The 24,554-nt window shown below is 40.1% G+C and overlaps 1 protein-coding gene across 1 annotated transcript in view; it reads left to right on the top strand.

Annotated features, from left to right (window-relative positions):
* Window positions 1–24,554, top strand: part of LOC149169055 (uncharacterized) — a 541,452-nt gene that overhangs the window by 304,496 nt on the left and 212,402 nt on the right. Inside the window, exon 10 of the mRNA XM_089428542.1 lies at window positions 9,826–9,951. Within this exon, the coding sequence (XP_089284668.1) occupies window positions 9,826–9,951 (126 nt within the window). The remainder of the gene's footprint in view (window positions 1–9,825; window positions 9,952–24,554) is intronic.

The following is a 24,554-nucleotide window of genomic DNA, read 5'->3' as shown; positions in this document are numbered from 1 at the left end:
ATTGAAGGGCCATGTTGAGTCCTTTAAGTGCCTTGATGAGAGAGAGGGCTCCCCTAATTTTCCATGCAAGTCATCATGTGGGGCCCCAAAGTGGGTTTGGGGTAGAATTGCTGGTCTCATGGGTTTCCAGATGAAAGAAAAGCTTGTACAATGCTCCAAATGAGGGCTTTGATGATGGCACCTACCTTCCCATGTCTCAAGTGTGAGACAAATCTCTTTTGGGCCTCAGATCAATTGCCATGATCATGCTAAGACGACCTGGGCATGATGGTCAAAGTGCATCATCTTGCGAATAATGTGGGGCAATGAACAAATTGATGAAGGTACTGAGGGTGCCCATGGCATGAAATGATGCTCTAACACATGATGGAGTCCCATGGCTCTCAACGCATCCCCTAGGGGTGTCAATATGATCCTCTGGTGGGCTTGGGCCCCAGTTAAGTTTCCCAGCCCATGATGAAACCACCTGCCAATTACATATAAGATCCAATGCGCTTCCTCACCATCAAGTACAATAATTCATTAGTGCATCTAAGTGAACCAAGCTTGTTAATCAAGGGCACATTGAGACTTCATAATGGGCTTCCCTTCCAAATTTGGGGCTTTAAGCTTGTAATAGTGTTACCTCCCTAGGTAGGAGTGGCTAATAAACAACCCTATTAGGTGTTCCCAACCCCTAAGGGGAAAGACAAGTCCAAGGTACATCCTTCAATTGATAGGGGTCATGTGAATAATGATGAGATGGATAGGGACACAGGGGTCTCAAAGCCAAAGACCATGGGTCAAGGATGGTAATGATGAGTGATTTCCACATATTTAGGTGTATAGATGTAGGAAGGAGCAATTGTGGATACATGAGTTACCTCTACCTTTGTTTTCCACCCTTCTCAATTTTCCTTTTGCCTTTTCTTGATTTTTTCTTTGTATCACGCCTCGGGGCTCCAACAGATGAGAGCAAGTTGTGTATGATATACGCAGTTATTACCCCCTTAAGGTGGGGCAGTTCATCTCCCACCAGGGTCTGGGACGTGCATGGGTTCCTTAAATGATGCGGGGGCACTCATGGGGCCCTAGTAACCAGGGTGGTGGCCATAATGATAGGGGGTATAACTCATGTTTGGCTTTTGCTCACACATTATTTTAATGCCTCGACCATCTTTTGCATTTTATAATATTAATTTTTTTTATTTCTTTCGTACGACCATGACATGCTTTTAACTTTCTTTTAGTTGCATCAACCTCTGGGGCAACATTTCCATGCCCAACCAAAACATGTGGATAAGGAGGGGGTTGTACCAGTGCCTTGTGGACCCAGTGGTCATGTGGAACCAGAGAGGGAAGATGATGAAATAGGGCTTGTAGTGTGCCGAGGGGAGTGAAGAATGTGAAATTGGAAAACGAGACTGTGCTACCAAAATCGGGGTTTCCTAAGTAGTGCCCTTCTTGAAGCTATAAGCCAATACGGGAGATCCCATCGGACTAGGATTGAGGATTAACCCCCATCCCCCCCCCCCCTCTCATTTAAGGTGAAATAACAAAACTACAATCAAAACCCTTCGTTCTTCTAAGTCACCCAATAATCCATGCCCAAAGTGACCAAGGAAAAACAAACATAAGCACTCAATTGCACAATGAAAAACATACCTTTGAGATTGGATTGTCAACCTTCAAACATATGCTCTCAATAGATGGGCGAGGGGACATATGACTAGCTCAGGGAGTGGAGATCAAATGGCAAAATATATTGACTGCACTGGTGGTTGTCAGGGGTTGTTCGCTGCTAGTTGAAGACGAATCTAGGAGAAAAATTGTCCTATGGGGTTAGCCACTTTTGGTGGGTAACAAGAACTTTAAATGAAAGCATCCAACATGAGGTGCGTGTTGAAATTTCTAAGTCTAACACATTAGAAATCCCTACTGCATCTTTTGGTTTAAATTCTCCTACTTGTTTATTACATTAACAAGTTATTTATCAATACAAATACTGAAAATAAACACAGATGTAGCCTTTACTCATATACAGATCAACAATTGAAATACTGAGACAAACACACAAGGAACACCATTATTTTTAGACAATCGTCCCTGGAAAAATCCAATGCGGGAAAACTGGTGCATCAGTTCTGAGGGTTATATTATGATGCATATTCTTGAGTACAACTAGGGTGCCAGAACCGGCTCACCCAACAGATATTGTTACATGGCAGCAATACCTCTTCTTGGAGACAGATATTCAGCATCTCAACTCTAGCCTGCCCCACAAAAATCCTTCCGGTGCTTCCTCTTAGCTCCACGTCAGCCCTGCTAGCTTCATCTCAGCTCTTGAAGCCTCTGCGTCAACCAATGTTTTAAAACTCTGACTCCGACTCGGAAACGGCCGAGGGTCGACTTCGACTCTGACTTCAACTCCAACTCGGTATCGACTTGGCCGATTTGATTTCAATGACTCGGTTGTTGTAAAAAAATCATTAAATATTTATTTTTTTATAAAAAAACATAATTTTAAAGATTTTCATTCATGTTTCCAAACACAAAGCTTTAGAATATAGAGAGAAGACAACATATGATCAAAGTAGGTTCATGAATATATCCATTATATCAAAATGGCACCCAGTGCACTGTCCAATACAATGTTCATACTTAGCCACCTATGTGAGGATTCTTTTCTACCTCAACCTAAGGACAATCACTAGACTACAACAACAATAATACCAATTCTCTGCTCCTAATGAAGTCTCAAAACCCTTGATTTAATTCTGGTCAAGCTCCAGAACAATCAGAGGTAAATATGTATTTATTAGTCCATTGCCAGAACGTTTGCCTTTTTAAAAACATTGTATGGCTCAATGCATTGTTTCAGTTTTCTAATTCATGCCACTAGGATAACCATACTTCGGCCTTGTGATTTTCAAAACTTTCTCACAGTGATAGATTACTTTAAGGCTATAAATATGCAATAAACAACAACCCAACCATTGATATATAGGAGGCGGAACAACTTTTGACAAATGTGCTTCAGTATTTTTGTCAAAGAACTGAGCCGACCGAGTTGTTACCGAGCCGACCGAGTCATTACTGAGTCGGCTGAGTCATTACTGAGTCGACTGAGTTCTACAGGTCAATGACTGGCTTGGTAACAACCCGACCAACCATTTTGTTTTGGTCACCGAGCCGACTCGGCAAGGCATTGGCTTGGTCTGACTCGGTCGAGTCCAAGTCGACTCAGCTGTTTTTTAAAACAGTGGTGTCAGCTCTCTAGCCCTTTGTGTCACCCACATAGGCCCCTCAGCCTCTGCGCAGTCCCCAACTGCCTTTGCGTAGCTTCTGCTGCCTCTGCTTAGCTCTGGCTACCACTGCGTCAGCGTCTTTAGTCACTGCGCTGACCCTCATGCACTATCCCTGCCTCTCTGCTATGTACTCATTGCCTCTTGCTGCAACAGATCATTAGTTCGAATTTTCTCATCAGGCCCCGCTCTAGAAAATCGAACTGACTGATCAATCTTGGTGTATCTCCAACTGACCCTCAAGCCTCATCTTACACTTTTCTTGTTGAGTCTTCAACGACCGAGATTAAATCTCTAATCAACGAATAAGATTAGATTTGGCTTGATCCATGTCATTTAGAACATTCTCACCCAGTTTTATATTAATACTTATTAATATTTAAATTTTGCTAAGTTTAAACTTGAGAACCCCATTAAAAGTATTAATTATTTTAATATCTCTCCAACGGGTGGAATTTCCCCAAACCATTTCTGGGTCTTGGAGATCTTATGTGCCTTTGCCTCTCCACCAATTTTCATGGCTAGAGCACATCCGATGCTACCACAAATCAACACTCCCTCTTAGCGAGGAATGTGCTTTAGTAATGCTCCATGACTAAACATCACACTGATCCTTCCGCACCGGTACCTGTGGTGATGCTTGGTCTGCTGCTTCACATCCACTACACTGTTGCTTCCTGTACTGCTACCCATGACACTGCCACTGCGATTGCTACATCTGTACTGCAACTCCCTCTCAACATGTTGCCCATGCTGCCCCATAACAGTGCCACTGCTAACTGCTGCACTGCAACTCAGTTACTGAGAAGTAAGTAACTGATCTACCCAAATTCTGACATCCTTGTTAGTCCGGAAGCCTCTCTGATGCTGAAGCTACCTCTGCTGCTATCCTGTGCTCCCTCTGCGCTGCTGTAAACATCTCTGTGCCTCTCGCACTACTGCAACCCCCACTGCACTGCTACAGACCTTTGCACTCTAGCACTGCCTTGTCGCTCTATTGCATCTTGCTTCTACCCGACATCCATCATCCTGCTACTGTCGTTAAGGGATCCCGTAGCTGGATATGATCCAAGAGTTTGGGCACCTCAAGGATCTTGCCCCTCGTATGTATTCATCCTGACTACAACTCGATGTCTCCCCACCTCTTCACTAGAGGTGCATGAGCACTCATGGCACAATCATCACTAGTCTCGACTTCTTTTTTTCCTGTAGTCGGAGCTGCCTTGGAGTCAGAAGCCTCTCCCTTGTTCTTCTTCCTGGGACACTGGGATGCATAATGTCCCAACTCCCCATAATGGAAGCACTTCACCTTGGAGATATCCTTCTTCTTCCTCTTCCCTTGCTGTCCCGTAGATGCTAGAGTCGCATCCTCCTCCTCTTTCTTGATTCGAATTCCCTTGCCACTGCTCCCCGCCTTGGTCAACCATTTGATCTCTTCTTGGCGAAGAGTTGCCCACATCTCTTCCCATCCTAGAAGAGTAGCTCTGCCCAACATCCCTTGGACAAATGTCTCCCACTCCTCGGAGACCACATTCAGGGTGGTCCTCACCATGAATTCCTGATCCGGCGTGGCCCCTATGGAAGTAAGTTGGTCTTGAATCTCCTGTAATCTAAGGAGGAATAGATCTATCTCATCTCCCTTCTGCATCTGATATGTCTGCAACTGATTCTCCAGTAGCATCTTCCGCTGCACGGAAGTGCCCTGATACAAGGTCGTCAAAGTATCCCACATCTCCTTTGCTATGTTCTTTTCAGCAATATGTGGTACGACATGATCCTTGATCCCGTCAAGGATTATGCACTTTTCCCTCGCCATTGCATCCTCATACTTCTCATTATCAGTTGGGTCGACTGGGATAGCCATGGTTCTCAAGGCGAAGCCCTTGATGCAATGTCTATCCAGGACTGCCAGGATCCTGGCCTTCCAGATGACAAAGTTGGAAGCCCCGTCCAACCTGTCCTGATCCCTTAGTCCATTCACTGCCATCTCCACTCCTCTTCTGGACTCCCTCTGAGTTTCGACTTCCCTCCTAGAAATCTCCCTCTAAGTCTTGATTTTACTGTTGGAAATCTTCTCGCCAAATGTCGAACTGCTCCTCTCTAATCCTCTTTGCAATTGCAACTCAGATTTGGATTTCTTGGCTAGAAATCCATCAAGGTAACGACTCCATCTACCTTGGTTCTCTCCCCTTAGGTACTGTTCTGCTTCGACAGAAACAACACCCCACTAGCTTCCCAATCCACATTCTGCCCACAGATTACTAGGTCTCGACAACTGAAGAAACTGAGCTTTCTAGCTCTGCGCAATCCCAGCAAAGGCTAAATCACTCCTCTGGCCAGCGTCAATCCTACCTGGTTGAGTAGGATGAATTGGCTCTTCGTGAGCCTCTTCTGCGTTTCTCTGCCTCTGTGCTGGACCTCTCTCTGGCTTGAAATGATGACGTAGGCCCTTTGCGTCACTCGTTCTCTACTGCCTTCTGCTTAAGAGCAACTCTGTCTCTCGAGACAGCTGCTATTGCTGCAAATTTCCGATATTGCTGATGCCTTTAGTCCTCCTGTGATCTGCAACACTCTGATACCATGTTGAAATTTCTAAGTCTAACACGTTAGAAATCCCTATTATATCTTCTGGTTTAAATTCTCCTACTTGTTTATTACATTAACAAGTTATTTTTCAATATAAATACTGAAAATAAACACAGATGTAGCCTTAACTCCTATACAGATCTTCAACTGAAATACTGAGACAAACACACAAGGGACACTGTCATTTTTGGACAATCGTCTCCGGAAAAACCCAATGCGGGAAAACCGGTGCATCAGTTCTGACTCCTGAGGGTTATATTATTATGCAGATTCTTGAGTACAACTAGGGTGCCAGAACCAACTCAACCAACAGAGATTGTTACACGGCAGTAATATGTCTTCTCGGAGACAGATATTCAATCTCTCAGCTCTAGTCTGCCCCACAAAAATCCTTCTGACGCTTCCTCATGGCTCTGTGTCAGCCCTGGTAGCTTCAACTCAACTCCTGAAGCCTTTGCGTCAACCTCCTGACCCTTTGCGTCAGCTCTTTGGCCCTCTGTGTAGGCTCTCTGGCCCTTTATGTCATCCGTGCATGCCCCTCAGCCTCTGCGTAGTCCCCAGCTGTCTCTTCGTAGCCTTTGCTGCCTCTACTTAGCTCTAACTACCTTTGCGTCAGCCTCTTCGGTCACTGCGCTGACCCTTAGGGACTATCCCTGCCTCTCTGCTATGTACTCACTGCCTCTCGCTGCAACAGACCACTAGTTCGAATTTTCTTAGCAAGCCCCGCTCCAGAAAATCAAACTAACTGATCAATCTTGGTGTATCTCCAACTGACCCTTAAGCCTCCTCTTATACTTGTCCTGTTGAGTCTTCAATGACCGAGATTAAATTTCTAATCAACGACTAAGATTAGATTTGGCTTGATCCATACCATTTAGAACATTCTCACTCAATTTTTATATTAATACCCATTAATATTTTAACTTTCCTAAGTTTACACTTAGGAAGCCCATTAAAATTATTAATTATTTTAATATCTCTCCAACTGGGTGGAATTTCCCCAAACCATTTCTGAGTCTTGGAGATATTATGTGCCTTAGCCTCTCCACCGATTTTCATGGCTAGAGCACATCCAATGCTGCCACAAATCAACAGTGTGTCTGTTTGAACCTAAATCCCTAGAGCATGCTTTTAGTCTAGTGAGGAAAGTTGAAATCATTTATATGGCTACTAGAAAATTGGTTAGCAACTACTATAGAAAACATCATGCTCCCTCTCCTAACTTAACTGAACCAACAAGGTGGACACCTTATCAAATGGATGAAAGAAGAGTAAAGGACTATGTTTCAATTGTGACAACAAGTGCAATAAGGGACATAATTGTGATGAGAAATAATTATTGTACATAAACTTTGAAGAGGAAGAAGATCAAGAATTGGAACTATCACAAGATTTAAAGTTAGAAGGGACTACTCCAACAATATCCTTTCATCCATTGGCTAACATCAATACTCCACAAACCATCAAAGATAGAAAGATATATCAAAAAGAAAAAGGTAACAATGTTGATTGGTTTTGGCAATATCCATAAATTCATCAATTACAAATTATCAAAGCTTCTCAATTGTTTCGTATTTGCAACACCATAGTTTTAAGTTATGATTGCAGATGGAGGTACGATAACTTGTTCAAGGAAGTGCCATAGTATAAAGCTCAATATGGGGAGTATTTGTTTAATAGTCTTGTGATTGCAATACGAATGGGTGGTGTTGATGTTGTATTATTGGTCCAATGATTACAATCATTGGAAACAATGACCCTTAATTTTCAAGATCTCTTCATATTATTTGCCTCAGAAGGCAAAGAAATTGAGCTTAGAGGTATCCAAGGGAAAACCTCTAAAGTGATAAGCTCTAATGGAATGACAAAACTACTCAAAAAGGGGCACCATGGTGTAATTGCACAATTGTGTTCACAAAATGTTTAAATGTCAATATCATCTATGTCAGGACATGTCCATAAAGTTGTGAACAATTATTCCAAGGTGTTTGGAGTAATGCCTAAGGGTCTTCCACCTGTTCGAGATCATGACTATGCTATTCACTTGCAGCCTGGAAGTGTACCAGATATAAATGAAGAAGGGAATATAATACTGAAAGTAGTAACAATCCTTGAAACAAGGATTAAGCTGCTGAGTAATCCAATAATTGTGGAGTGCCTCATCAAACAAAAGAACCTACTAGTGGTAGAGGTGGCATGGAAAGATGATTTATTCATGCAGAATCACTAGCAGTTAGTCAAGTGTTGAGGACAACACTTGTTTGAAGTGGAGTGGCATGTTAAGCCCTATATAAGCCCCATTTTAACCCTAAATCCCCTTATGAAGCCCAAGATATTGAGTGATTACATTTCTATTGTTATATTGTTAGGTAGGCTAAAACCTTTCATGGTCCAATTTTATTATAATCTCCTATATATACTAAGAAGACCTAGTCTTAGGATCATCAAATCTTGTCTTGTACATTATAATATTATATTCATCGTAAAACGAGGTTTTCCCTCGAAAAGGACTATAGTTATTGGTTTCTTACCATTTTTAAGGCACGAGGTTCATAAGATCCTTCTCCACATAGTAACTGATATCTCTCAAGTATTGTACTCACTGTGTGGTGTGGCTTTGTCCTCTCCTTAGCCTTGCATTGATGACTTCTTATTGAGCTAAATCCTTAACATTAATTTCCAAAGTGATTGACGGCTGAGATTAGATTGCACCTCACTTGAGATTGATGGTTGGGATTAAAATATAATCACTAAAGTAAATACCTTACTTTTCCTTAGTTTCTTTAGCTCAATGCTCAATAGCCAACATAATTAATTGTGTTCTTTTCCTCAGTTAGCCTTAGGCTAAATTACAAAAGCAACTTACCCATTACTTTAGCAAAGAGACTTTGGGCTACTTCTACATGCCGGAAACTTGGCAAGTAACTGCCTGTGCCACAATCATCAACGCATTATTTACATTTGTGATTTTATCAAACCAAAATATTCACCTAGAATACTACACTTGGATTTAATAATTCATTCTCTAAAGTTTTCCCTGCTTCAAAGTCATGGTTTTTGTACCCTGAATCAACAGCGAATCAAATCTCAGCAGGAGAAGACACTCATTCTACTTCTGTTAAGAAATCGAGCTTAATCTTTACATAAACCTTTTTCCTTATTGGCATACTGGAAGTCATGAACAGAAGTTCATGATGGTTGGTGTTACACCACTTAACGCTCAGTGATCGTTTTCTGAAATATTGCAGAACTGGGTCACAGTACTATACTTGCATTATCCAATTATGACTTCATATATTTGGTTGGTGTTGTACCACTTAATGTTCAGTGATCGTTTTCTGAAATATTGCCGAACTGGGTCACTGTACTGTACTTGCATTATCCAATTATGACTTCCTATATTTGTTATATTCCTCTGCGCCTTTTTGCAGTTACACTGCCTTAAAAACTTATTTTTCTTCTCTTCTGACCGATGAAATCTAAGTTTTCTGTTCTCTTTTATTGTTCTACGCTCTATGAAATGTCTCTATCTTATCTTCATATTCATTCTCCTGAAATATGCACTATCCTTTTCTCGTTGTCTATTTAGAATATTCTACTGTAAGCATATTGTCTGCAAATATATTACTGAGAAGAGAATCCTGTTTCCTTATGGCTCTGTATAAGCAGCTTTTGTACCATTGCAGCAATATCTTTGAGAGCATGTTCGTTCTGTCTGGTCTAAAGATGTGAAATTTCAAAAAGATTCAATTTTGTATCTTATTTTTATGGGTTAACATTTTCCATGGTTGTATGGGTTAACCGTTAACATATAGCCTTATGCAATATCTTATGCTTCCAATTGTAATAAACACTTTGTGAAGTGATGTGCATGCAGTCTTTTTTTTTTTGGCTTGCTTAATCACATTGAAATTTGCTTGGTTTATATGTATTAATATGATTTACTATTTTGCAGGGCTATCGGCTATCTTCCATAGATTTTGACAAGGATGATGAAAAAAATTTTCATTCTGAGTTTGTACATGCAACAGCAAACCTGCGAGCACAAAACTATGGAATATACCTTTCAGATAAGTTACAGGTGAGATAGAGTTTACTCAGAATAGTTTGTTGTTCTGCCTTTTTATCTGTCAGGGATTTAATGATGTAGCTGGTGTAGCTATGCCAGCAGCCAAATCATAATGAATAAGTGATACGTAAGCTACTATATGCCAGAATAAAAAACTATGTTCCACTGAGTGACATGCTTGATGCATGCTAAGTCAAAATCAATAAAGTTCTAGTTGATGGGTTAGTGACCTTCTGTTACATGCTGCAAACATATTTTTTAGGAAGATGAACTTATATCATAATGGTTGGGCACTAAATTGACAGGTGGGCTGAGAGGTGTGTGTATTTAGAATGGCTAAGCGTGAAACATTATGCAAAATTTGATGGCACATTAGTTAGGTCTAACGGGGGCCTTGCAGAGACTTAATGAAAATATTATCTTTCTCATTTTTTTGTCATAACAGTTTCCCTCTTATTTTCTCATTTTTGGGATTTTCCTACTATTGTTCTGGAATTGTGACAGTAGAAGGGATCATCTTAGTTTTCTAGAAGAAACAATCCTTTCTCTCTCTTATTTATTAGGATTTTGCTTCATTGTGATGATGGTATTTCACCAGTAGAAGTCAGATGTCTAATGTACTTTGCAATAGATGTGTTGCTGTTCCTTTTGCATCTTTCTAGCATTTCTTAGAGCATAAATTAGCACTAGAAAATCTAATTAGCACTAGAAAATCAACATGGTATTAGAGCATAAATTATGGTGGACAATGTAAATTTTTGGGTTTGTTACAATCTTTATGTACAACATATTTACTTTTACTCCTACCTAAATTTATGCATGAACTGCATAAATTATGGTGGGAAATAATTCATGGTAAATATGTTTAATTACCGAAATATAAAGAATGTACTGCATATTTACTTTTTAGTCCTACCTAAATTTATACAAAGAATCACATAAATTATGGGGGAACAATTTAACAAAGTCAAACACTATGTGGGTGGATTATGGCCTAATTCCAATGTAGTAAAATACAAATTTTAATATGTGGAGACATTTAACCTCATTGCACCAATGAGTAAATGGTTAGAGAATATGTGTGGGGTGAATAACGGCATAAATCCTCTAGTGTTCATAAAAAATTAACCTAGGAGATTTAAAGGGCATCTCAAAGGATTCTCTTAGGGTCGAACATAAACTCAACGATGTGCATTCGAGAGGGAGATATTATACAAGCATCTAGAACTGTGCCAGATGAACGGAAGAGCTTCTAGTTCAGAGGGAACAGACAATCAGGTAGAATGGAAAGATGCATTCTACTAGAGATCCACAGGGTCTCTCATGATCATGAGGAGAAGGAGGCTCACAAGGATGTTGGTTTAGGTCCTTCCGTGCCTGCGAAACATCCTTTAGATCATTAGGAAGACACAAAATGGCCCATTGAGCCAGTGGACCCACTTAGGGTCTTTATTCCAAAATCCAAGAAGAGGCCAACATGGCTTCAAAGTACATTGAAGTATGTTGAGGGGCATGCAACTCTCTATGGCACCTTTAGAGAAATCAAACGTCTTAAGAAGTACACAGGATATGTAGCACTGATGAGTCGTATCATTCATTTCGAGCCATCCAACTATAGGGAGGCAATAGGCCAACATGTTTGGAAGGATGCCATGATGGAGGAATATCAGTCCATCATGAAAAATGATGTGTGGGAAATTGTGCTGAGACTTGAGGGGAAGTCAGTGGTGACTTCCAAGTGGATCTACAAGATCAAGCATGTGGTAGATGACAACATAGAGAAGTATAAAGTGAGATTCATGGCAAGAGGGTTCTCTCAGAAAGAGGGAGAGGACTATGAAGAGACATTTGCTCTAGTCGCTAGAGACACTTCTATTAGAACTATTATTTCTATTGCTTCTGTTATCGGTTGTGTTGCCACACAATCTAGTAGGGGTCCTAGGAGGGGTAACTATGGGACAACTACTAGAGCAAATGACAACAATGGGACAAAGACCCATTGTCACCTCAGTCAGGGTCCCCTGGTCTTTACAAAATTTCACCAATGGGAGGAGTCTCGATATGAAGTGATTTCCAAGGCCCATTCGAAGGGGAGGCTCAATTATGGCTTGATGAAAGAAAAAATCTCCAAGAAAGACCTAATAGGAGAGTTAAGACCTAGGGTTGTGAATATTCAACAATGATGAATATGTCTAGGATCAAGACTTCCGAGGTGGGGCAAGACCTTTCTAGGGTCTTTGCAAGATGAATCTTTTTCAGTACAAGGTTTGCACTCCACTAGAGAAGCCTAGAAAGAAACCTATATGAGAAATGAGTGCTCACTAGGCCAATATAGGTGGGAAACTAGTCTATGCGCAAGGGACCCTTAAGAAGAACACCAACCAAAGACACTTCAGATGGGTTCCAAAGATGCAACTAAGGTTCGGGTTTTCTCACAAACCAACCTTGGGAATTGCTCTAGACTTGGAGGATCACTAGAGGAGATACCCATGTAGATTCTTGTCCAAGTGGTTTTGCAAAATACCTCCTCTAGTGCAATTCATAGGGAGCCCTAATTGGATGTGTAGGAAGGGGGCCGAAAATTCGGGAAAGAAAAAGAGAGGTAAGGAGAAGGTGATCACCAAATTTGCTTGGGTCGGTGTTCCTTGGGCTATGGAGTCTATGTGATTCGAAATTTGGCCGAATTTGTCTTCAAGGAGGCTAAAAAGCGAGTCCCTAGCGACCACTCTTTAACATTTACCCACCCAAGATCTATGGATTTTCATGCAAGAAAAAAAGTTTCAATCCACTACTTGCTATTCAATGAGTAACATGTGAAATTTCACAATCTGACATTCTTTAGAATGATTTTCAATAAAATTAGGGCAAGAAGATCTAGCTAGTTGCAATAATTCCACACATTAGACATTATTTCATGAAAAATATTCAACAAAATTCACTTACAAGATAACAAGAGATATATCCAATCATAGATCAAGAAGATGGCTCCAAAAAAGAATGAAATTTCAGCTCCCAAATATATCGAAATGCATCAAGAGATCTCTAATAGACATCCAAGAAAATGTGCGAAATTCTTCAAGAGAAGTAGATCCAAGTGTGATGATTATGTTTGATACAAAGGAGGCTTAGCTTTTTTTATATGAGCCTCTTCTAATTCGAATTAGCCTAAGATCCCCCTAAAATTATTTTAATGTGCAAAATAACATAACTTTGGTGACAAGCCCACCAAATAGCTCATAAAGTGTAGAATAAGCCATCCAAAATGAAGCCAAAATGATGAAACAATGGTGTAGGAGGGCCGTTGGAAGGCCTAATTGAGTCCTCAAGGTGCCATGATGAAGAAGAGGGCTCCATGAATGATGGTCAAGGGGGTGGCCCCTTGATCTCCAAGTAAAACATCACGTGGTGCTCCAAAGTGGCTCTAGGGCACAAGTAGTGGTTTGATGGGTCTCTTGGTGTAAAATAAACCTATAGACTACTCTGAATGAGGGCACGAAATATGGTGGTTGCCCTCCCATGTCTCAAGGATGAGGCAAACCTCCTCTGGGCCTCGAATCAACTGCCAAACCCTGTATTCAATGCTAAGCCGACTGGGGGCACTACTGGTCCAAGTGCAACATCTCACATATAATGTGGGGCAATGAACAAGTTGCTGTTGATTTGGGGTAGCATCAGATGTGATCTAGCCACGAAACTTGGTGGAGAGGTTGGGGCACATGAGATCTCCAATACCCAGAAAGGGTTCGGGCAGATTCTAAACAGTTTAGGAGATATTAAAATAATTAATATTTTTAATGGAGTCCCTATGTCTAAACTTAGGGAAATTAAAATATTAATGTGAATTAATATGAAACTGTGTTAGAATGGTCCAAAAGACATGGATCAAGCCAGATCTAATCTTAGCCATTGATTAGGGACTTAATCTCGGCCATTGATATGTCAACGAGAAAAGTATAAGAGGAGGCTTGAGGGTCACTTGGAGAATACACCAGAGTGATCAGTCATTCTATTCTCTAGAGTGGGGTTTGCTAATAGAGATAGAATTAGTGATCATAGTTGCAGCTGAGGGGCATTGAGTACAAAGGAACAGAGAGGCATAGATAGTGGTGGAAGAGTAGAACAGTAGCCAGAGAAAGTGACGGAGTAGCAGCCAGGGCTCATGCAGGGCCACACAGAGACAGTCGGGCGCTGCACAGAGCCTTAGAGAGGCCAACATTGCTGATACAGAGGGCTAGAAGGCTGACGCATGGCCTCCTAAGGCTGATGCAAACCCATTTAGGGTGACGCAGGGCCAGCGCTGGGCAGAGAGGGGCTGACACAGTGCAAAAAGGTAGACGCTAGGGTTTATGGGGCAGATTGGAGCTGAGGAGCTGCCAGAAGGTTTATTCGGGGTTTCAGCCAGGGCATTTGTCTCAAACTGAGAGGTATTACCGCCAAGGAAATTCTCTGTTGGGTAAGCCGGATTTGGCACCCTGATTGTACTATGATATTGCTTAATAAGAAAACCCTTAGATGTGCTCTAGCCACGAAACTTGGTGGAGAAGTTGGGGCACATGAGATCTCCAATACCCAAAAAGGGTTTGGGTAGATTCTAAACAATTCAGGAGATATTAAAATAATTAATATTTTTAATGGAGTCCCTAAGTCTAAACTTAGGGAAATTAAAATATTAATGTGAATTAATATGGAACTGTGTTAGAATGGTCCAAATGACGTGGATCAAGACAAATCTAATCTTAGCCGTTGATTAGGTACTTAATCTCGACCGTTGATATGTCAATGAGAAAAGTATAAGAGGAGGCTTGAGGGTCACTTGGAGAATACACCAGACTCCAGAGTGATCGATCATTCTATTCTCTAGACCGGGGTTTGCTAAGAGAGATAGAATTAGTGATTGGAGTTGCAACTGAGGGGCATTGAGTACAAAGGAATAGAGAGGTAGAGATAGTGCTGGAAGAGTAGCGGAGTAGCCAGAGAAAGTGACGCAGTAGCAGCCAGGGCTCACACAGGGCTACGCAGAGGCAGTTGGGAGCTGTGCAGAGCCTTAGAGAGGCTAGCGTTGTTGACGTAGAGGGCCAGAAGGCTGACACAGGGCCTCTTGAGGCTGAAGGGCTAGCGCTTGGCAGAGAGGGGCTAACACAGTCCAGAAAGGTAGATGATGGGGTTTCTAGGGTACATTGGAGCTGAGGAGCTGTCGGAAGGTTTATCTAGGGTTTTAGCCAGGACATTTGTCTCAAACTGAGAGGTATTACTGCCAAGGAAATTCTCTGTTGGGTAAGCTGGATTTGGCACCCAGGTTGTACTCTGATATTGCTTAATAAGAAAACCCTTCAGATAGCTACACTTGTTTTCCCACATTGGGTTTTTCCGAGGACGTTGGTCCAAAAATAACAGTGTCATTTGGTGTGATTGTTTCTGTTTCCTTCAGTTGTTCATCTGTAATATGTTGAGCATGCACTAGTGTTTATTTTCAGTATTTACATTGTAAATAACTTGTTAAGTACGAAACAAGTAGGTAGGAATAAATCAGATAAAGTGCATGGAGGGTTTCTAATAGGTAGACTTAGAAACTTCAACAACTGCTGAAGGTGTAGAGGGTGCCCATGGCATGAGATAATGTTTTAACCTAAGTAACCGGATTCGTTGATATACCTTGGGGAATCCGAATCCCGCGTATCCGATACGATTCGCTGGAAAATCGTATCCCAAAACTGGATTCGATGAGTCCGACTAGGATTCGTAAGAATCTTGTACGAATCTCGTACATGCTCAGCGAATCCCGATTTTAGGATTCGTATCCCAGAAAAGTGCCTCCCGCGGGTTAAAAAGCACGCATTTCCTTCATTCTTTCACGTTGTTTGTCATTTGTATTTGCATTGTTTGAGCTGTTTGCAAGGAGATAAGGGTTTGGTCACCAATCCCGAATCCCGAATCCCCGTGTCAGGTGACTTAGGTCACCAGGTTTATGAATTTTAATTTTGCATGGGTAATCATGACATTACAGGTCCTTTGCTGCTTCAGAATTAGGCCTTGGACCTTGCTTAGTCTCTCGTTGTCCTGAAATAAAGCACTAAGGTCTGTTGTACAAGGGGCGAGGTCCTATGATGGTCTGAAACAGGCCTATACCCAAGCGAATCCCATAATCCAAAAGGAGGCCAAAGTGCACAAAAGTCCTTTTCAAGAAATATGGAGTTCGATTCACTTGAGAAAGAGAACTGAATGACTTTGCAACCATCCCGTATCAAGAGAAAAATAAAAGGAACGAACCCTTGATCCTTTCGAAAAGCGAAACTCCAATCCAAAGATCTCTTGTCTGATATACGATGCTCCACAAGTCCGAAGTGAAATTTCAGAACTCGCAATTACTCAAAATGATATTCATTTCATACTGCTTTAGAAGATTAGGAATGATGTCTTTATATAGTCTTTTGAAGCCATGGATTAAGGAACCGACTTAATGTTTTTGAGGAGGAAAAAATCCTATTTTGAATATTTAAAAAGGTTGAAGCCCCGGGATATGATTTTGACATTAGGATACGAACCACATTTGGATATATTAATAAAATTATTCTCGGTCCTTTCTATATAAAAGATAAAAGGACATATAATTTTAATAATATTTCTTTTAACTTTTGACTATATTAAGCTTATATTAAATTTATATTAAACTTTCTTTATTCAATTTTCCTTTGACCTTTTGACTTGATGATCTTGCCAAGCCACATTAACTCCAACATTGATGATTTTGTATGTACTATGCATGCTATAGATGAAGATCTATGTTTGAAATCAATAAATTTGTATCATTAATTAAAATTTGTGTAAGAAATATCTAATTTTTAATATATATATATATATATATATATATATATATATATTTATTTTTAGTAAAATAATATATAACGAGTCCTAAGTGTCCTGTTCCAGGGGGTCAACGTGTCCAAATACGACACAACGAATCCCGAATCCTACGAATCCTGAATCCCCATGTCAGGGGACTTAGGTTTTAACTTTTTTCACATGATGGAAACCCATGGCTCTCAATGCTTCCCCTACAGGTGTCAATACAATCCTCAAGTGGGCTTGGGCCCCAGTTAAGTTTCCCTGTCCATGATGAAAACACCTGCCAATCCTGTGTAAGATCCAATGCATCTCCTCACGTTCAGATACAATAATTCATTTTTGTAATTGAGTGAATAAGCTCGTTAATCAACAAAAGAATGGATACTTTATAGTGGGTTATCCTTCTAGATTTGGGGCTTTGAGCATGTAATGGTGTTACCTCCCTAGGTAGGAGTGGTTAATAAACAACCCTATTAGGTGTTTCTAACCCGTAAAGGGAAGGACATGTCCAAGGTACATCCTTTAATTGGTAGGTGTCATGTAGATAGTGATGAGGTGGATTGGGATACAAGGGTCTCAAGGTCAAATGCCACGGGCTCAAGGGTGGTAATGATGAGGGTTTTCCACATATTTGGGTGTATGAATGTAGGAGGGAGCAATCGTGGTACATGAGTTACCCTGGCCTTTGCTTTTCCACCTTTCTTCATTTGCCTTTTTCCTTTTATTTTACTGCTTGGGGCTCGAGGGGATGAAAGCATGATGTGTATGATATGGTAGTTATTACCCCCTCAGGGTGGGGTAGTTCATCACCCACCAGGGATTGGGACAGATATGGGTTCCTTAATGATGCATGGGGCACTCATAGGGGCCCTAGGAACTAGGGTGATGGCCATAATGATAAGGCGTAGAGCTCATGTTTAGCCATTTCCCACGTGCTAAATTTTATTGTCTAGACCATCTTTTGCATTTTGTGGTATTATTTCCTTTTGTATGTGGCCATGATATGCTTTTATTCTTTTTTTTAGCTACATCAACCTCTAGGGTATCTTTATAGGCTCGACCTAGACATGTGGACAAGGGGAGGGGTGTACCAGAGCTGTGTGGACCTCGTGGTCATGTGGACCGGGAGGGGGGAGATGATAAAATAGGGTATGTAATGTGCGAAGGGGAGTGAGAAATGTGGGCTGAGAAAACGAGACCGTGCTACCAAAATCATGGTATCCCAAGTAGTGCCCATCCTAAAGCTGTAAGCCGATAGGGGAGATCCCATGCGATTAGGGTTGAGAATTAATACCCTAGTAAAGGTAAGGGAACAAGACTACAGTCAAAACCCTTCCTTCTTCGAAGTCACCTAATTATCCATACCTAAATATGCCCAGGAAAAACAAGCACAAGAACCCGATTGCACCATGAAAGACATAAATTTAGGATTGGAAGGCCCACCTTCAAACATACGATCTTGATAGATGGGCGAGGGGACATATGACTAGCTCAAGGAGCAGAGACATCTGGCACAACATCGACTACACTGGTGGCTGTCAGGGGCTACTCGCTTTCGACTGAAGACAAATCTAGGAGACAATTTCTCCTATGGGGTCACCCACTAGTGGTGCTTAACATCTGTCTCCAATTGGGACATTATCTCTCTGTGGAGTGCACGAACCATGTACTCGAACGGGGAGGTCATGGGAACACCAACAATCCTCTGGGACCACAGACTTTGTATCTTGCACATCGCAAACAAACATTGGGAGCATCTGTCTTGGGCGTACTTTGATTGCCCATGTTTTCATCAAATAATAATAAAACCTTACATAAAATAATATCTACTGTGAGTGCAAGTCTAATCTAAATGCATCTAATCTAACATGAGAACATGATATGATGATGTTAGCTATGCAAAAATCAATATGCAATGCACTCTACTCTAACATGCATATAACATTATGCAAATACTAAGTGTAATCAAAGAGCTAATGCAACCAACATATCATTAAATTGATATCAAATTTCCTAAACCCATGATTTATTATTACATATACTTGAGCGCAAAAATGACAATCACGGTACTCATGTACTAGGTCATAAGGGAGGGAAGTGGGAAAACAAATTGACCATGTATGAAAGATCATGCATGGGGAAGGAAAGGAGGGATGCAACTTGCACCATTGGATCCTCTCTTCTAGCCAAAAGATAAAGATATCAACAAGCAAGCTTATGAACCTCCGATGAAGGGTTACCTCAGGCATATCATCCTCATCATGGTTCCTCTTAGTGATGTCATGCTTCACGATTGCCTCTGTTGAATTTCAATGGCACTGGATAATCTAGGTTAGGGTTTTAGAATCTCTGACACTACCAACTCAAATTCCACAACAAAATACTTTGCACATTGGAATAACACAACAGTAAATCAATACGTGCACTAGTATACAATTTTTTACAATTTTTCAATAACCCAACTTCGTTATATTTTCAATCTATAATACAACAGCCTAGGGCTGCCTTACCAAGGATAATGGCCCTCATACAATCTCTGATACAAGGAATATACAACTAGGGTTTGGTGTCAACTACTATGACAATTAATCTACCCTTAACAAGATACAATTGACATCCTAGCTGATGTAGTGCACAATCACAACTCCTCTTGGTCGTACCTTGAACACATCTGCTGGTCCTTCTGCCCCCAATCAACAACTCTACCTCTATCAATGGTCATGCTCCTTTAGGTCATTGAACACGGCTCCAATATGCCCTCTAGCTGATCATTCGTCCATCAATTACTCAACACAAAGGGTCTTCTTGTGAGTTGTTGACAACTCTGTTTGTTCACAACTCCTTGATTGCCCATTGCTGCTTCTCAGCTCTTAGGGACTTCTTCTCTCTATTTCCTTCCTGTGTTGCTCCAATGACAGAAACTTAGGACATGGAGGGCTGCCCTTTATCACTGTAAGACGTTTTTCTCTTTAACAAACTTGGGCTAGGAAAATTGCTCCCTTGACTTCCTTCTTTTGTCCTTCAAAGATTGACTCTGAGCATCAACCTTCTACCTCTTCTAACAGCTACACTTTGTCCTTCAAGAGGCTGTACATAGGGCTCCTTAGGACAACTACTTGTTGCCCTCCAACCAACCTCAAGATGCTGCATACAATCTCTCCAAACTAGGACAACTCTTCTACTAGCAAACAACACCAACACAAGAGAGTAACATACCTTGTTTTTGCAACTACTACTGCTTCTCTTGTCGTCGGTCTCTGTGAAATTCTGAACTCTGTTTAGGGCACACACTAGCCCTAATTTGGCCTCAATGCCTACATTCTTTCCTCATTCCAGGCCTTGCAAAACTTCACTGCCCTTTTTTGTTGTTGCGGTCTAGATTAGGCCTACTTCTAGGCCTCTTGACCCTCCCAAAAGATGGGTTATCTACCTGCAATCCTCATAAATTCTTCTGCCAAAAAAAGAGACAGAGAACACTTCAAACCCATGCACAAACCTGAAGACTTCTCCTCCTTGACCTCGACCTGCACTCCAAAGATACTTGCACCAAACCAGTCACAAGAAGATACAAAACTCGTCCTCCTTAACTTCAGCTAGGGCTGCTTCAGATTTGCGGTTAATTCAGAGATGATCTTTGATGTTGTTGCACTTTGGATATGACTTATGAGGTCTACGACTTCTCTTATTTATTGCCACTTGTGGTGTGACAACTAGCCCTTAAGGGCACTTCCTTAATCTAGGCCGACCTGTCACTTTAATTATAATGCCACACTTTGACATATAAAAAAATATTTTCTCAACTTGCAGACCTCCTCTCTTGGTGCTTGAAGCTGCCCCCTATTGTAGCATATTTTGGTTTTGATTAGATAGAATATTTGAAAAAATGTTAAGTTAGGATATGGACATAACAATAGTGAATAAAATGTTAGTTGAAAAATAAATCTTAATGATGATGTCCATATCAAAGAAAATGTTAGGTTAGATGCTCTAAAAAATCAAGGCAAAAAGAAAATGTTAGGTTAGAAAGAAAAGAAAACAAATAAACTCTGAAAGTGAGCAAGTCTAAATGCCACTACTCCAATGTTACTTGGGAGCAGGAGCGAAAGCGGGAAGCGGGAGCGAAAACAGGAGCAGGAGTGACATTTTCAGAAGCTCCCGGTTTGGGAGCGAATCCCGGAGCGTTTTTTATATAATATATATATTTTTTATATTTTGATACATATATGTCAACAAAAACATGTAGAATAATGAATTAGATATAAAAAACATAAAAAAACATAGATTGAACCATATAACAACAATCATCTAGAAGTTATAATCTTCATCAACCATGTCCATAAGTTAGTAACATAGTAACATACAATGTATTGAGTCTCATGATTCATCAATCTTAAAGTTTCAAGCTTTCAAAATTCCATATATAACATTTATCATCATTGATCACCAAAGTTGTACTTGTAAGCTAAGTGTAACCATTACAACAAATAATATCTAACATGAAATGAAATGTTATAAAATGAAATGAAATGAAACAAATTTCAGCTTTCATGAAGCATCATATTCATAATTCATTACTAATGAGTTATAATTGCCAACTTCAAACTTAAATTGTCATATATTGTTTAAAAAAATATCATAATAAATATGAAAGAGTCAATAGTTATAAAAGCTACTAGGAACTAGAAAAGAGAAGTAAATCTAATATCTATTTCTTATGCTTGGGCCTCTTGTCACCACGAGAAATGTCTAATTTTTTAGTCGTGTTGGAAAATCAGGATCTTTGTCATTAATATCACCCTCTAAGCATTAATATCTAGAGCTATCTTTGTCATTACCTCTGTATCTGTATAGGGATCTTTGTCATTAATATCACCCTCTAAGCATTAACATAAGATAGAACAAGCATAGCATGTCAAGTCAAGATCTTGTTTGAGTGATGCGTACATTTTTAGGAGGGTCATGATAGAGGAGTTCGACAACCAATGTCACTAACATCAAGGTACATAGAGGGATTGGTGCTCTTGATTAAATACGAGTTCCATACCCTAATACATGACAAAATTCATTGGAATCCTGAAATCCTGAAAAACTGATAAGTCTGCTGGATTTTGAATGAAATCTAATGAGGTCGGAACCACTCTCAAACATCCTGAGTCATTTCATGGTAATGTTAAAAATTTAAGTAAAAGGATGAAAAAACATTCTCCTTAATCTTCATTTTCATCCTTTTACTTTAAGAATTTAACATTACCTTGAATAGCATATCAATACTAGGGCCTAGACTTGATCATTAAGCTGCCCCACTAAAAAATTATTTGTTTCTTTCAAAAAAAATTGCATTTCGAACATTACTACAAAAAAAAAATTGCAAAAAAGGCAAAACACTCCCGAAAATGCTCCCGAAAAGGCAGGGAGTGAAATTTTTTTTAGGGAGCGCATCCCGACCCTCTCCCAAGTCGCTCCCGCCCGGAGCGCGGATTGGGAGCAGGATCGGGGGGGGGGGGGGGAAACCCCCCACAACACCACACTACTCAGTTTCTGCAAAATAATGCTTGTATGCAGCTTGTTTTTAAATGCCACAACCCATGACAGTGAAACTGTTTAATCTTGACTGCTTCATGCTTTAAATTTGATGTTATAGTTAGAGAATAAAGATCTGGCCAAACTGTTTAATCTTGGCAGATCAGTAGTTAGGTAGAGAATAATAAGGTGCTCATCAGTTTAATCTAAGCCCTTGGAGGCTATAAGGGTAGAATTAGTTTGTTTGCTTTTGCTAAATAAAAAGAAGGGCAAAGGGTTTGCTAGTTTAAATGCACCCATTAAGTGAAGGAAAAAAATGATAGGATAAGCAAAGGGTAAGTAGAGAAAGCTTGTAGAAGTTTAATGGTTGATTGGACAAAAGGAACATTTATCATGTTTCTATGTCCATGATCCAATTACACAAAGCAAATGAAGGTCTACAACATCAGTTAATTAACCTCCCTGATCCTTATTCATTCATATATTTACTAATTTTGCCTTCATACATTCATATTCATTCATTTCCATAAAAATCCGTTTTCCTAAGGTCAAAGCCCTTTTTACCTAGGAAAAGTAAAAATTCCATGTAAAATCCCTTTTTACACGAAAAGCCATAAGAATATCTTTACCCTAAGTATAAATGCTTATATGAAAAATCAAATGATTCATTAAAAAGCATTATACTTAGTCGCATTTCCCTTTCCGATCATATTTCATGTTAACATTAATTTAATGTAATAAACACTTAAAAAGTTTCCTTCTTGTATATATTAACTCCATTTATTTAAATATCCCGAAAACCCTTAGTTTTTGTTATAAAACTATTTATTTAAACAAAATATCACATTGGTAGGTCGCAAAACCCTTCAAACATACATACACTCCACGCATTGCGAACTCTGATTGCAATATACGATGGGAAGTCCGGACCCGACATCATTATATATCATAATATATCGCATTTCGCATCCACCCTCTGTCGCAGTCCCGCTTATAGCATAACCCTTCGTGTATTGCGATCCCCGACTGCGATATGGAAGCCCGGACCCGACCAGATATATATTGCACTTCACTGCCATATCGGATCCGACCCTTTTCGCATTCCTCTGCGATGGGCCTACCCCAGCCTAACTCCGATTGCGATATGCGATATAAGCCCGGACTTGATGTCATTATCCCCTCGAATTCATTTTTTTTTCAAGTCCGCCATATATTGATTTGTGAAGGTTTTCTGTGTTAAATCGTTTTTCGAATTAAACGAAGAAATGAACCGAAACTCCATTTAAACCGCTAATCACATTTTTAACCATAATTAAGCCATTCTTGCCATAATTAATCCCTCCGTAATCTTTCCACCACTGTTCACCTTTGCCCGATAGTTCAAAAGTTAACTGTTTTTCCATTAAACGCATAAAAAGCCATTTTTGCTCTGTTTTGCCTATTTTACATAGCGTAACCTCCATCATGCCTCTGTGGCCATTAAAGCCATTGTTTACCCTCCAATATGCCCCGGACTGCTTCCGATATCCTTTCAAACTCACATAAAGCCATTGAAGACCTCCTCTGTCACATTGTTTTTTTTAATGATTTCTGTGTTTTGCAGGTAAAGAGTGTTGTTCCAGGTTTATATACACAAGCCTGCATAACAGTTTGAAGACAAATATGGGTGGTTTACTATTGAAAAACACAGTAAAACCTGAAATGCACAGTCAAATCTACTCAGCAGGGTCGAGAGAGAGTTACAAAGTTTAAAGAAGTCAGATGAAAGATCAAAATGAAGAAAACAGCCAGCGTAGAGGATACAAACAACAAAGCAGCATAAATGGCAAAATATCAAACAAATGAAGCCAGCACAACCTGAAAAAAAGGAGACAACGAGAAGCAGTTCAAGAGCTGCCCCTATCTTCTTGCATGAAGATCTTTTCCTTTCCTTGAATAAATCTTAAACAATTTTAAGATATTTTTAGTTTTATTATTGTATAAATAACTCTCTTCTCGAGATGTTATGGGTTCAGAGTTGATGATTCATCGTTCATTGCTTGTAAAGTCTTAACTATTAGTTCTACTTTGAACGTGCAAGGCTGGAAGTCACTGTTGAAGGAAGCTTTTGCAGACACTTGATGTAGTCAGTCTTTCTGGAAACTTAATACAAAGTAGAGGATTCTGAATCTGGTTTTACATAGTTTTGTGTTATCCTGTAAGTTTTTCCAGTTTTCAATATTATGTTATTTCTTCATATGCTTATGACTTGC

The sequence above is a fragment of the Pinus tabuliformis genome, chromosome 4_2, assembly GCF_031772625.1.
Source record: "Pinus tabuliformis cultivar Carrire ecotype Pingquan chromosome 4_2, CPIR1, whole genome shotgun sequence".
NCBI classification, from domain to species: domain Eukaryota; kingdom Viridiplantae; phylum Streptophyta; class Pinopsida; order Pinales; family Pinaceae; genus Pinus; species Pinus tabuliformis.
The sequence above is the reverse complement of the archived record's forward strand: the minus strand, read 5'-3'. Positions and strand labels throughout refer to the sequence as shown.